This window comes from Fopius arisanus, unplaced genomic scaffold (genome assembly GCF_000806365.1).
Source record: "Fopius arisanus strain USDA-PBARC FA_bdor unplaced genomic scaffold, ASM80636v1 scaffold00002, whole genome shotgun sequence".
Taxonomy (NCBI): Eukaryota; Metazoa; Arthropoda; class Insecta; order Hymenoptera; family Braconidae; genus Fopius; species Fopius arisanus.
The window spans coordinates 1324500-1339759 of record NW_011887741.1 but is presented as its reverse complement, the minus strand read 5'-3'; the positions used below and the strand labels follow the sequence as shown (position 1 = coordinate 1339759).

Below are 15260 nucleotides of genomic sequence, written 5' to 3'. Positions count from 1 at the left end.
CTTGAGTCAAGAATGACAAGTAACTTTCTCTTCCCTCACACATAGAGTAATTATTTCTGTGAATAAATTAGTAATACGTACGTAATGAATTAGTAATTATACGAGAATGGAATTTTTCTTGTAAAATAGTATAGACAATAAATCTTCAGTCCAAAATTTTGATCATCGATTCCGCGAACTGTCACAAGTTATGGAATTCTGGATAAATATCCTGTCTTCCATGAGAAATTTGACATTGACAAAACCAAAAATAAATGGCAAGCTCAAATTTATTAATTAATTAATCGCGTAAAAACGTGAACCGGTGAATTATTTTTTCTGGGTGCTGAGAAATTTTTCAAATGACTGGTCATGAATTGAAGATGAAAACGACTGTTGGGGCGTCATTCCGAAATAGCCATCTGAAATATTTGAGACACCCTAAAACCAGAAGGCCCTTAACATCGTATCTCCCCGATACACTCTCCAACATTCCTTTTCATAATACTGGCTCCCATTTCGGTGAAGACTAGCTTCTCTATTAAAATTGTACAATGCCGTTGAGTTGTTCCCCTTCATTCCCTGTCCCTCATCACCTAGCCCAGGCTTCGATCGTAGCTGAAGGAAAAAAACCTAGCCAAGACGTGGCTCCTGCACATAACGAGTGCTACGTACAGATATACAACTCGGGTATTACACGGGGGTATCATTCGCCGTAAGAAGCTTCCAGTGGAGACGATGGTATGGGTATTATCCTCAGAAAATTTCTATATCGAATCTCGCCGTTGACAAACGGTCGAAAGGACAATGGGCAGGGAATTCCTTCCCTCGCAATATCCCTTCGTGTTTCAATCGACCTCATCTCATTCAACTTCACCACTCGAATAAGTCTTTTATTTTCTGTAATCACTTGGACGATTTCAAATATTAGATCTCTCCGGATGTACCAGATTTCAATTATCCAACTATTTTTAATAACCAGTTATCACTCCAGACTAATCAAAATTACTTTTCCCGTGTGGGCGTCTGGGTTAAATTGTTAATTCTGGATTAATCATCTGGTGGTATTAAAAATGAAAAAATCGTTTTTCAAAAATCACGAGATTTGGTACCTGATTTTGATTTTTGATCTTGAAGTATTGAAAATTTTTTTTTCAGCGCTGTGTGACACCTAGAGGATTGCACCCTGTTAGACATGGATGAACCCCAGAATTCATGAATTTCCTGTGCTCAAGGCTCCAGACGATGACATTTACCGTGTAATCTCAGGCCAATTGATTGCCCCATCCAACCGGATATCGAGTAAAATCCTCTGTTATTTCCGGAACTACTAATTAACAATCAACGTCGTCGAGGGTTATTATCACTGGGAGCCTAGACGGCGATAAAAATTCAATAAAATTTACAGAAACCCAAAAAATTGAGTGAACACTTCAACCGAAAATTAATTGAGCCGAAGAATCGAGGAAGAACTAAAATTGAGTTCCGTAATTTTGAAGTAACAGCGAAAAATTCAATTCTTCCATCACATATATATCTGTAATAACCCGAAAACATGGGTAATTACGTCTCCATCATCCTGATCTACACCGGAAATTAGCACAAGATAGTTAGACCCGCGATATAACCTATCATGACAAACGGCTCCTGGAACTTAAGACGTGAAAACGCAATCCGTTAGCACTCGCTCTTTCCGTCTCTCGCGCTTTCGGTTTCTCTCACGTTTCGATAGCCCCCCTTCAACCCCCATGAAGACGAACGGGGTACAGTCGTGTCAACCGGAAGTCACGTCCCAGACTTTCAATTTCCGGTAAAGCCGCTGGACGACACAGCAGAAATGGTTCCGCTTTCTGTATACGAAGTTATTTGGAGAATGAGCTGAATTGATTACTCGTGACAACCGGGGATTCATGAGGAATTCATAATGAAAATTATCTCGGAATTACAATTACATGATTATTTTTCCGACCAAAATATCGACCGTTGGATTGCACCATGTGACGTCACGTGGTACAACCTGCATGGTATTTTATTCATGATTTTTTAATAATTTTATTGCTCTTGCGGTATTATGAAAATTTTTTGGACTTTAACGCAAAATTCATAACAATAAAATCCCGTGTAACTTTTTTCCATACCCATTCATTAGATATCCGATGAATATTTATACATGGCTAGTTTCATCCCAGTTCAACCAATCGTTAATCCGCGTATCATTTTTTAGAGATCTCGAAGCCTAAAAATTTCCGTTTTTTTAACTCTAACGGTTCGCTAATTATGGCCTTCTGATACTTTCATTTTTTTGCAACTCGATTTTCTTTTCAAAGTGATAACTCCAGTCAATTATTAATTCTAGATTCAAAAATAGTGAAATATTTTTCGTCTTGCACGTACCTTCACATGAAATCATAGAAAAAAATCACTTTATGGATTTTTTCTTAGGACATGCCCTCTCCAAAAATATTTCAAAAATTTGAAAACCTTCGAATCAATATAATAGAAATCGGAGCTATTCAGTGGAATATGAGAAGAAATATATCTTATGAATTGGAAACTGTCCAAAAACATCGTGAGTTCTTGTAAAATATTTCAATATTATAATATTATAATATTATGATATATATGACCTCAAAAGTAGCAAACGTGGAGAAAAAAAATATTCTCTACTATTACGTATAATTGCAATTGTTGTTTGCATATTTTGAAAAAAATGGTAGTGAAAACGGTGGATTCCGTCCGAATAACCGCACGTCCGACTGATGGTGCGATAGATGATCGAATGAGACGCCTCGAAAGGTGGGTAAAAGAGGTGAACGGAGAAAACCCCTGGGTTTCCCGTGGAAAATCCTGACAGGCAGCCCTGTGCACCACGACTAAACTTCCTATGACGTCAGTTAACCGAAATCACGCCAAATCGATTATAACGGCTGGATCGTTACGCCATGGTAATGAGAAATGACACGTATTTCATGGGGTAATTCGTTCATGCGTGAGAATGCACACGTTTATCGCATCGACTCAAAATTCAATTCATCGTGTCATCGGGGAAATAATGACGCCAAGCCATCCCCTTCACAACCTGTTAAAAATCCTCATCCATTCCAACTCCTAATAATTAAATTCTAAATTCAATTCTTCCACCGCATACTCCATAATAACCCACTCATAGTAATTACTTCTCCGTCATTTTGACGTGCCCCTAAAATTCATAATTCCTCTGCGAAAGGAAAAATTGCGCTTATGGTTTTTATGTGACGGTATAATATGATTTTTTATTCTGTTTTTTTTTTGTTTATTTTTGAAGGTTCAGATAATTATTATGGGGACCAGTATTTTTGTGCAGATACGATTTTTAGGAGAAATTTGAATAATCTTATGAGTACAATACCAGAAAAATTGAATTACAAGTAATTATATGCAATTTTCAATGAAATTTTCTGATACACATGTTTTTTAATAAATTTTTTGACTGGGGACGACAGGAGAATTATTTTTGAAAATGACAATTTTTGAATTGCAAACAACAAAAGGTTGAAATAATTATAAATATGTAATTTTTGTATGATTTGAAAATTACATGTATTTTTGGATGGTATATTTTATTCAAATTTGAAAAATAATAATTTTAATTAATTTAAAAAATCACTTGAAAAATTAATGGACTTTATGCTGATATGATTTTTATAGGAATGTTTAATGTAATAATTTTCATCTTGTACGCAATAAAATACCACATTACATCCACTTTTACGTAATTTTTCCTGAGATTTCCGTATAAGAATATTTTTAATAAATTTCATAACGAGATACAAAAAAAAAAATTATTTTTCCCGGAATTAAAACAGGCATTAAAAATTGAGTAATTAAAACGCGGAACTGCAACTAACGAAATATTGAAATAATTATAAACATGTAATTTCCCAAGATTAAAAAATAATATGTATTATTTTTATAGGGTAAATTTGAGGGTGAATCTGACTACGAATTTTGCCTCATAAATTCTCTGAATGATTGAAAAAATGACGAATTCGAAAAATAAAATTGGAGCCTGACGTGTTTTGGGGTATGATATTAAGAATTACCAGAGAAAAGCCATCACAGATTGAGATGGAGAAGTGGAATTGTTAGTGGGAAGGGGTTTGATTGCGTCCGGCCGAGATGATTGCTTTTCGTGTGGCTATTCGTGCACATGAATGACCTCCCCCACATTTGTGCAAGGATTACAACGCCCACCCCCTTTTCCACCCACCCATACGACAACACTATAACGAATCCACTGTCAGTTATCCAACCCCTCAGCTCCCTTTCTCTACCCCCACATTTCTCGATTGGAATAGTTTATTTGCTTGAATCTGCGGTTAACCATTTCCCTGAAAATCATTTTGTATATCGGTAATGTTCGATATTATCCGAACAAACTCGACCGGTGAAACTGGTCCGAGGTTTAATCCACGGATAACATTCACTATTGAAAATTCAAGTTGATTCTATATTTCGTAACGCATATTATCAGAAATTTTGGTGATTGCATTTACATTTACATTTGTTAATTACAATCGGAGTGACACCGATACTAAATAGACCCAAAAAATTTCGCGTATCAAATCATTATTTCTATTCGAATTCATAAAATTGTTATTCGAAATTTTGTTGGCATTATTAAATAATATCCTGTTTGGTTACCGATGAATTATTTTAGTTATTCAGGTAAATATATTTTATTTATTCAGGTTTGTGCAGGTAATTTTTTTTTGTTTCAAGAGAGAGTAAAGGATTTTCCTGGGTGTATAATCATCGACAAAAACAACGGATGAATTTGTTTATATAATCTGTAGCCTGGGAAATATAAATAAATGAGGGGATAGTTATGTATCAAGTTGTCAGCTAAATTGTAACTGTCAACAGCTATTTTAATCTGCCATGTACACCCCCGTAAGATCTGCATATCCTTGAAGTACACGAAATTGATCTTAATCCGTAAGCCTGTCTAGTCTCTTTCATCTGGTATTTCTCCCAAGGCGCTTAATGCTTAAACACAGACGGATGGATAATGGAGTGTCTCACTGGAAATTATTAATTCTCATTCCGTGACTTTAGGTACTCACAGTAAAAATTTAACGTTTCAAAATCATCAGACATTTATGACTCGTTTTTTCATATTTTCCAGGAGCTGTTTAAACCCGCGGGCATTCAACACGACCTCTCGTTAGTTTTTTATTCGATTTTAATGCGAAAGAAACAGAGGATTGACGATAATTAAATGTATTTATGAAATTCACGGAACTAAACAAATTTTATTTTTATGACTTTCCTGAGAAAAATTGTTGTGGAGGCAGTTTAATTCGTGGAGTTGATTTGTGCATTTCAGAATTTTTCCATTAAATATTCAGTAAAAATAGCGGAATAATTGACGTAATCGGAAACAAGGGATGGTCCTCCGGGGGTTTTATACGTAATTATATTTATTTATATTAATAAAATAATTTTTCAACTCGATTCCTAAAAAATCCAAAAGAAAAATGACGGAATTACTTGTTGTCAATATAATAATAATTTTAAGGATAATTTTTACTTAGCAGATCGTAGAATTCTCGTAACGGTTCATACAATTTCTCTTTCGATCCCATTTTTTATTGAACTTTACTTCCCTCACGGATTAAATTCTGAAACGTCATTTATACCTCCGTTTTCTGCTAACTTATATTGAATTTTCTATTGAATTTTTCTCGCCGTATTGAATATTTCCGTGAGTGCAAGGCGTGTGGTAAAATCGGTCTGATAATTCCGCCTCGTTGGTGACCCTTACCCCGAATTTCAGCGTAAATGCGGGCATCGCCGTTGGCCCAGCATCGGCCACTTCTGTATTCACTATGTTAAGGCTGAGACGAAACGACCTAATTAATTATTCATGCACGTCCGTCCCTGGACCAAACGCCTACACCATCGCTCCTTCCTAGGCAACCGGGATGTTTAGCATGACTATGAGGTTTTCGTCTAGGAGGCGACAGTGCCAGTTGCTCTATTCCCCAGTGGTAAGGACTGTTTGCAGTCAGCCGCCCCCTCTTCCATTGTCAGCAACTGACAGTAGCATAATAATAACATTAAAAATTCGTACTTCGCGCCGCGTCAAAATTTTTGATTCGTCAATCCGTGATTGGCATTTTTTTACATTTTTTTTCTTTAATTTTTCACTATTTTGCCGTGCCCCCCGCGAGTCCAGAATTTCGAAAATTATTTAATTAATTGAACTGACTTGTGCGACATTCATCCTAAACATTCATCCTGAACGGGGCAAAACGGGGGCTTGCGAAAAGAGAAGATTAGGAGAAACAGATGACATCATTGTGTACCAAACCCTTTGCAATTGTATGACGGGATTTTCCGGATTAGTTCTATACAAATTCTCAACGGTTGGCTGAACCTTTTCAATGGTACATTTTGAGAATGGAATATAGTGGGGGTAAAATCGAGAGGATCTTATTATCCCGATTATCTCTCTGTTCTCACTGTTTCCGTTTCAGCCCCTCTGTCTTGAATTATTTAACTGAGAAAATACGTCAGCGCGAGAGGAAAAACTTCAATTTCTTACGCATTTGAAATTCCAATTGAAAAACATCAAATCTGCAGAATTCATCATTGACGAATCAGTTAATTTCTTGGATTACATACGCCTCTTGCAAATTAAAACGTTTTTTAAAATTTCCGCGGAAAGAGTGCAGAATAGCCTTAGCTTTGGAATTTTTCATTTTATTTAATTACAAGCTGTAAATGATTTTCGTTGAGTTATTGAAATTCAGCCGCTAAAAATATTAATCAGACTGAGAAGATTTTTTTTTTACGAAATATAAATCATTATTGGAAGTGGAATGGAGGTCTTGCATTAATAATATCAATTAACGTGAGACATTGGGGAATTCTGAAATAAGGATATTATACTAAATTCATCTCCTGAATCTTGATATTCCCACTAATTTAAAATTCATCGTGTCGTCGAGTTCATTCACTCCTTATGTCGAATATGAATAGATTGAACTGCTCAATGCACTCGAGTCCGAGAATCTATTGGTGCAGCTTGGAAAATCAGGAATCGGAAATTCGATCGATGAAACCCAGAGGAATAATTCTGACCGAATAGAAGAAACATAGTGCATTAAACAGTTATATATTGGTAATTGCAGTAAGCCTTCGCGGGCCATTGATTTTGATAGCTTTATACATCACAAAATCAAATGGGAAAGCACTCCAACATTTTATATACTCGGACCACTAAAACTCTTGCCTGTCAAGACAACAGATAATATACGCGGTTTCAGGCTTTCACGAACCGTGAATTTCCCCGGGTTTACAGTTTTTTCTGATAAATCATACCATTGCGGTATGCAAAAAATCGGCAAATTGAGAATATCATCCTGTCAACCTCTTGGACCGGCATTTAACCTGCACAGAACCTCAATATATCCTACACAGCCTCCATACGCCCTTCATATAATCTCTACTTATTCGAAAAAAATTTTCACGCTCGTCCACGAACAGAGATTCAGGGAAATATCTCGGAATTTACGCGAAATCCCGAATTTTCAGTAATAACCTTTTTTGAAGATTTCAAATAGTTCTACAAAACACTTCATAATAATAATTTTTATATCTCCCCTCATTGCCGAGATATTCATGATCTTTGGGTCGAAGCGATAAGCCAGAACAACTGCATTTATTCGCAGCCAGTTTTTAGCTAATATCTCCAAATCGAAAAAAGATAGCGAATTTTTGTATAGAGATTTTTTATAGGCAGAGAGGAGACCTGCAAAAAGTGTCATTATAAAAATATTACTATCTCCCTTCAATCTCGAGATATTCACCAAAAACCGGTGTCAAAAAATATACACTTCGCCGAGCCCGGAAAAATCCAATAAAAATGACCAGAAAAAATGTCAAAATTACATTATCCGTCAATTATGTTAAAAAATTACGTTAGGAAATCCCCGAGGTAAGTAAAGGCCAATAAACAGTGTGAATTAGAAGAGGAATTGTTCTAACCATCGTGCGAATTCTACGATATGCCCTGTCAAAATGACCCACCTGTTTAATGACTCACTGCTATGTTCCCAACGAATCGTTTCGTCATTGTCCCTCAACGATTGAGCGATTTTATGGGACAGAAACAACACACCAGTCTGATAAAAATGATTGAAAGCTCATGAATTTTTCCTTTTTCAGGCATTGGAATCAGGTTGAGAATTTGACTTGTTCAGGTAAAACGACATAACAATTTCATACTTTTTCGCTGATCAACCGGAGAAATCGTTCGTTCCAAATTAATTCTCGTATTTTCTTCTATCTCCTATTAATTACGCAAACCATTCCGCAATTTTTACTGAATATTTCTGTAGTAGTAAAAATCTCATTGAACCGTTTCACCGGTGAATTCTCAAGACAAATCCCCAATAAACTACCTTATTACAACAATTATAACTGGCCCCCATAATGATAACTGTCGGAGGTATTTCCTTTCCGTAATAAACTGGCTTTCACCCGTGTGTTAATATGTGCACTCGCGGGGTGGGGGGTAAAGTGACCTAAGCGGCAGTCATGACGGTTTTACGTTATACCCTCGTTATTCCCGAGTATCACACTCAGGTGTGGGTGGTAAGATGGAATGATGAAGCGAAAAAAAAGAGAAAAAAAAAATGGGGGAAAGAGAAGGTAAAAGAACCCGAGGGTGCTCAACGAAAATGTACGACCTCGAAGCCTAGACGTTTATTAGACGTTAAGTAGTAATATTCGCGAATAGGGAGGACTCCGCGTCGCACACCAGAGTAATAAGAATGGCCCAGTACTCAACGGGTGGAGGGGGAAAAGTTGTCATACCAATTTCCGTAATTTCGTCGGACACTTTGGATATTTAATTAAGTTTCTGCCTTGACGAGTAGTCACTCGAAAGGAATTCCCATCTTAGCTATGTGAGTCGTCGCTTTTACGGAGAAAAAGGACAGATTAAACTTGAAAAGTATGAAGAATTAAATTGTTTAGGAATTAGTAGGTTATTATTGTTTCAGTCAATGGTCATTATATCTTGTGATTTACCAATTATTCTTAACATTGCAGGAATCTTAATCTCTTCTTTTTCCACTAATTTTTCATGACAAAAATGCAATTGTTTATATCATTTGATTAATGGATATTATTAATCTGATAATTCCCCAGTATTTCTCATAATTCGGAGAATTTTGAGCTGCAATTTCAAAAATTAATAGCCTCTACTCTACTGATGGTTTAATGGAATTGAAACCCAGTGATGTTCAATAAAATAATGATAAAATCGAAGTTTTTAATTTAATCAAGTACTCCCTGAGAATTAATAGAACCCAGCAAACCGTTGGTGCATTGATCTTCCGCCGATTAATTAAAATTCACTTAACAAAAACTCTCTGACATCCCAGCTATTTTCGATTTCTAATTTCGTATTCGCGCACAAGAAAAAAAAATTAAGGATATGTCTTAAAATATATAAAATTGACCTAATTTATTCCATATATGCAAAAAAATACTTGGATGAAAATACAAATCTATTTTATCCTTGATTCAAGGATTCAATTCGTGTATCCCTTTTATATATTATATATATATGAGGATCAAGTATTAAATAAAATAATAAAATAATGAATTATATTTAAAATAGATGTATGAGGAGTAATTTGTTAGCGGTGCAGATTTCTCTCGTAATGGAGCCGAAAATTTTTAGCACTGCATACCCTTCCCAAACTATCAGAAGCAGAGGGGTATTGTGTCGGTGTCTACGACTTATATGACTTTGGAAACTGCCACAACCACCTAAACAGTATATACCAAGTGCTGGTGCTATAGAAGTATCTATCGGCTGAAACCGTTTACAACGGAATATTGTCCCGTCTAAGCCGCCCTCCAATATTTCATCAACTTTCTTATTCCCCTTTTCTCTCCACCGGGGCTTTGCCCTCCACCGTCAATTTTTACTCTTCCCAGGTCCATATACTTTACTACTATTCAACTCCAGTGATACCCCACCCCATGAAATTCCTCTCAAACACACTAGGAACTTTCCCGCAAACACATTTGTACAATAAGTTTGATTCTCACCTCCCACGACTGAATGCCAATACGATCTTCCCGTGCCGAATGCCAGGCCAAAACTATGTCCAAGCATTTTACAATGACTCTACAAAATGGAATTGTCTGATTCTCTACCATTTTCCCCGTCAATGCCTTGCAATGAGAATTATTAAAATTATTGCATGGAGAGGAAAATTCATGAAAAATCACCCGAGGGCTCTACAATACCCGCACGATGAGGAATATTCAACAAAATTCATCTGGAATTTTTTTAATCGTCTAGTCCATTTTTTACAACAAAATTGAGGGGAAATTTCGTAACACTAATGGAAAATTACAATTTTTCATGCATTTTTTACATCTCTTTTATTGTGGAAAATCCTGAATCCTCTCTGAAGTAGAAATTATGCAAATTACGAATTTTCCAACAATTAGACAGCAAATTTTTATCAAAAAGAAAGAGAGAAAAAATGATGTAAAATGTACAGCAAAATGTAAACTTAATTCGGCAATATTTCTAGATCGAATTCAATGTTTAGTGTAAAAAAATAAGTGGTCAGAAATCCGCGAAATGATTGTTTTTAGTTCCAAGTTGAAATGTCTCGACAGAAATTTTAAACAGAGTGGTGAGAATGATAAATTTTCTGTGTTGATATTTATTTTTACACCGCATAATCCACTTCTATTCGGAAAAACACTTTAATGAAAATCCACCGGGAGAATAAAATGAAAAAGATAACAACAGCAATCTCCAGCGTTTGTACTTTATGACCGTTGATTTATAAGGGAAATAATTTCAACGGGCAATTCCTTTCTTCCATACCAGTCACGCCATATAACACCCTGTGCCCTTACCCTTCTTCATTCAACGTCTCTCGAAAAATTCATTACAAGACTAAAAAAAAACAATATATGTTTTTCCTTTTTTCTGTGGAATCTGTCGAGCGTGGAACCTCTTTAACCCGGAAAAACACATTTCCGTGATTATCTGAGATTTTATTCGCCCTGTCTTGAATCCCCCTGTCTTTATATTTTCATTCAAGGAATAAAAAAAACTGTTCGTAAAATTATTAATATTAATAATTTGCGTCTCAAATTCAGGGCTGACCTCCGTCAATTTTTCTCGCGTTCAACTCACGCTCTGAAATTTCATTTTTTTTCCGAAATTGCGTCGTTTTATTTCTTACACTAGCGTATATTCTGCGCTCCGCTTAAGCTCACACGTATGGGGTGTTATGGGGTGTTATAGGGTGTTACCAAGTGCCCACCTTCCCACCCTCAGATCCCCCTGTAGGAAATTGAAAAATGAAATTTATTTTTTCCCTGCCCGTTATCAGCTGATAACTCAGAATTAACAAAACCTATTGATATTTCTGTAAAATCACTTTTTATACAAAATTTCAAGACCTACAAAAACGCTATTCACGAAAATATCCCTATCTCCTCTCAATTCCAAAATATTCCATAAAAATGGAAACTGGAAAACCGTATCTCCATGAAAAATGCACCTATTTCACAATTCGAGGTGGAAATAAAATAAAAAAATAACTCAAAGTAATTCAATAACTAGAACGAATCGAATAACATAAAATCCATAAAAATGTCTGCCCGCAGTATGAAAATCCATGGATTATGGCATAATTCCGGGGAATTGAGTTGCGATTAATGATAAAAACGAGGTACCAGCATGACGATTATCTCTTAACGATGAACAATCATCATGTACTCCCCAAAGATAGTGTAAGCATCGAAATACCGAAGAGGGGTTGGGGAGGGGTGGCTGATTCGAGGTCATAGGTACCAGAGGAGGATGTAGTAATTTGTCGGCTCGGAGGGAGAGACGACTGGCTCCAGGCTGATAACGGGGGAGTGGTCCATTCTCGTCTGATTTCCACCCCCAGTCACCCCACCCACCCTCTGTCCCACTTACAACATCCCCCACTCAACCCCACCGAGATACTTCCGTGGTATATACCCCAAGACGTCAGACTCGCCTCTTCCCATCGTCTTATTCCCTTCCTGTTACTTCTGTCTCTGTTTCACATGCCCCTTTCATGTTTCAATCATCTTCTTATATTCTACTTACGCTGGATGTAAAGACACTTTTTATGAACCTCGGGAGAACGGCGACTATACTTCCGTTCTAAACTATCAGGTCTTTTGTTTGAATGAATAATTTATGGAGATGTGCCACGATTGGTGAATGACACAGTTGGCTCACACAAAAAAATTATATTTCATATATATATATATATATATATATATTTTCTTTGCATTTTTTATTCAAATTTTTTTATATTTCGAGACTGCCACTAAAATCAATTATATAAATTGGAAAAACGAATAATTTGAACTGAAACTGAAAATTTCAGGAGAAATTACAGTAGGAATGTAGGTAAAAATATAATAGTATCAAGAATAATGAGTAATACCTCATTATTGATTTGATATTTACATATATATATTTATACATGGAATGAGATGTATTTTGCGACGGGATATACTCGGAATAAATAAAAATTTGTACTGAGTAACTGCATCATTCCAAAATATTCTTTTGAATAAAAAAATGCTCAATGGGTTTATATATATTTTTATTATATATAGCTCTGAGCAACTGAAAACTCTTTCTTCCCCGAAATAAGTAGCTGGAAATGTTCCGAAACTTGGCAACGACTAATCTTATTTCCATTTACCCCCTAATTCTCACCCTCGAATCCACGAGGCGCACGTTTCTCAATCAGTTTACCATTAGCATGGGGGAAAAGTTCTAATTAGTCAATGTGCAGGGAATAATCATTAGCCCGTACTTAAATCTATTCAACAATAGAATTACCAGTGGAAAGTAAAAGTGACAGAAGTTTTTAGGGGGTAGTAAGTATTGAATTAACCGTTACATGAGCATCGGCGAGGGGTAAAATCAAGGAACGTGCATCAGTCTCATTTGTAAATTGAATCAAGGGAGAGAGAGCACCAGGGAAAATTACATTTTTCCGGATAAATATGAATGTAAACATTAGCATGCGCCAGTGTTTCCATGCAATTTTTTTTTCCCGGGTCACTCGGGAAATTTTGCCATCTCGTCAAGCCTAAATACTCATTTAATTTCCATCTCATTAGGATTATGGGGCTTTGCGAGGAATTCCCTGTTGTTTTTTCATTCCCCTAGTTTTGGCGTTTGTTAATTAATATCATTGGCGGAGACCGGGGATCAGCTGTTTGTTTTTGTCCTCGGGGCTGGGTGTACCGGGAATTTGGATAGAGAGCATAATATGTACTCACCACATCTGCAAGACCCTGTCAACTCCAGAATGCCAAGACCAACAACCGGATACACAGAGTTGACTGCAACCTCTTCGATTAATCGCATCTTTGATCACGTTTGACTTTGGTGTACACCCACAATCGCTGATATTCGGGCATTTTATGCCATTTTACCATCGACTAAAAAGAAAAACAGAATTTAATGAGTACCTGAAATTTCCATTCTCAAAAGTATGGACTGTTGAAAATTTATTGGAATTTCAATCTCAAAGTTCTCGGAATTTTAAATTACTAGTACTAGTATTTGGGACCTCTAATCATTATATAGGGGCACATGCAAGAAGAATTATTTTTATAATAAAATTATAAAATGTTGGAGTCTAAAAGTGTCACAGTGTTCTTTTGCGAATTTAATTGCTATTGGCTTTTTCAGGTTGAATGATGATTGATGGTTCAATTAAAACTTGAAATTTTTATACTTATTAAGAAACTTTAACATGAAACATAAATATATTCGACAGATTGAAAATTCCAGGACATTTCAAGTGACATTTTCCAAGAGTGTAATTAAATAATACATAATCCGGATCACTTAATTATTAACTATTTTTACATTCAGATTGTTAGTGGCAGGTCCACTGACATTTCCTCATGAAGATTCAATACTGAATTTAAACTTAATAGTCTCTACTGATGGCTTAATGGAATTAAAAGCTAGTACAATTCAATGAAATAATTCCATTAAAAAATTAATAAGAAGCCGTAGAATTGACTAATTATGGATATAAAATATATTTCTCATGAATTCTTTGTATATCTTTTGCTGGAGGTGTAAAATTACAAACTAAACTTCGAACATGAATGTATAACAGAAGTTCTGCGATACATTCAACTGCCGACGATGTTCCAATTATAAGTTGCAAATAGAGATCTCATGAAAAACGGTAAATTGACGAAGTGAATTTCAGCGATGCACTCGAGTCCTTCGTAATTTATTAATAATACGACTCGAATTCAAACCGGAAAATCTACAATCCACTGTAACCGTTGATGCACGTAATTTTCCATTAAAAAAAATCTCGATTAAATGGAAAAAAAATTGATTACAATAATACCGAAAAACATCATTGTATTTTAATACAAGTGAAGTTAGATTTTATATTTGTTATTAATCCCATGAATTTAAGCTTCGCATTTGCCCTGAAAGAGTAGCTTCTAACAATTTGATTTGGAAACTAACAAAAAATTAATAAAATGAAATTGAATTATTTAAAAATTCAAAAGCATCGGAAGACTCAAAAACACTTTCTTTAAAAAAAATATATAAATCAAGTTAATTCCATTTAAATTCAATTTAATTTCAATTTTTAATTTGTCATTAATTCCACGGAATTGACCACCGAATTTTCCTTAAAAAACTGCTTTGTAAAATGAGATTTTTGAAATAAAAACAAATGATAAAATCAAATTGGAGGGATTGAAAAGTAACAACAGTGGTGGGATTTTATTACCAGAAGGTAATGTATTCACAAATGGAAATAAAATCTCTGGGAGTCACTTACCAGTGACCAGTATTATGATACCATTGGTCATGCAGTAATTCAAAGAGGATTGACTAAAGTAGAGGCTCCGTCCTGGGGGTTTGAGTGACCCCAGTGGCATCGTAGTACTGCACCCCAAGAAAGGGAGGGCGCCACACGCGATGCTGGGGTGTCTTCCCGTCAGGCCACTGAAACTGAAAAATTCGAAATTTTCAAAAAAGTATCAGGAGAGCATGAAAATCGAGAAGGTATTCACTGAAATTGAAAAATTCGAAATTTTCGAAAAAGTCCCAGAGGAGCATGAAAATCGAGGAGGTATTCACTGAAAGTTGAAAAGGGCGCCACACGCGATGCTGGGGTGTCTTCCTGTCAGGCGACTGAAACTGAAAA

General features: G+C 35.7%; 1 protein-coding gene across 1 annotated transcript in view; it reads right to left on the bottom strand.

The window, feature by feature from the left end:
- Positions 1-14979, bottom strand: part of Scgdelta (sarcoglycan delta) — a gene marked incomplete in the record, with an annotated part of 122826 nt that extends 107847 nt beyond the window's left edge. The window contains 2 exon segments of the mRNA XM_011304768.1: positions 13348-13509; positions 14892-14979. Coding sequence (XP_011303070.1) covers positions 13348-13352 — 5 coding nt within the window.
- Positions 14980-15260: the final 281 nt, after the last annotated feature.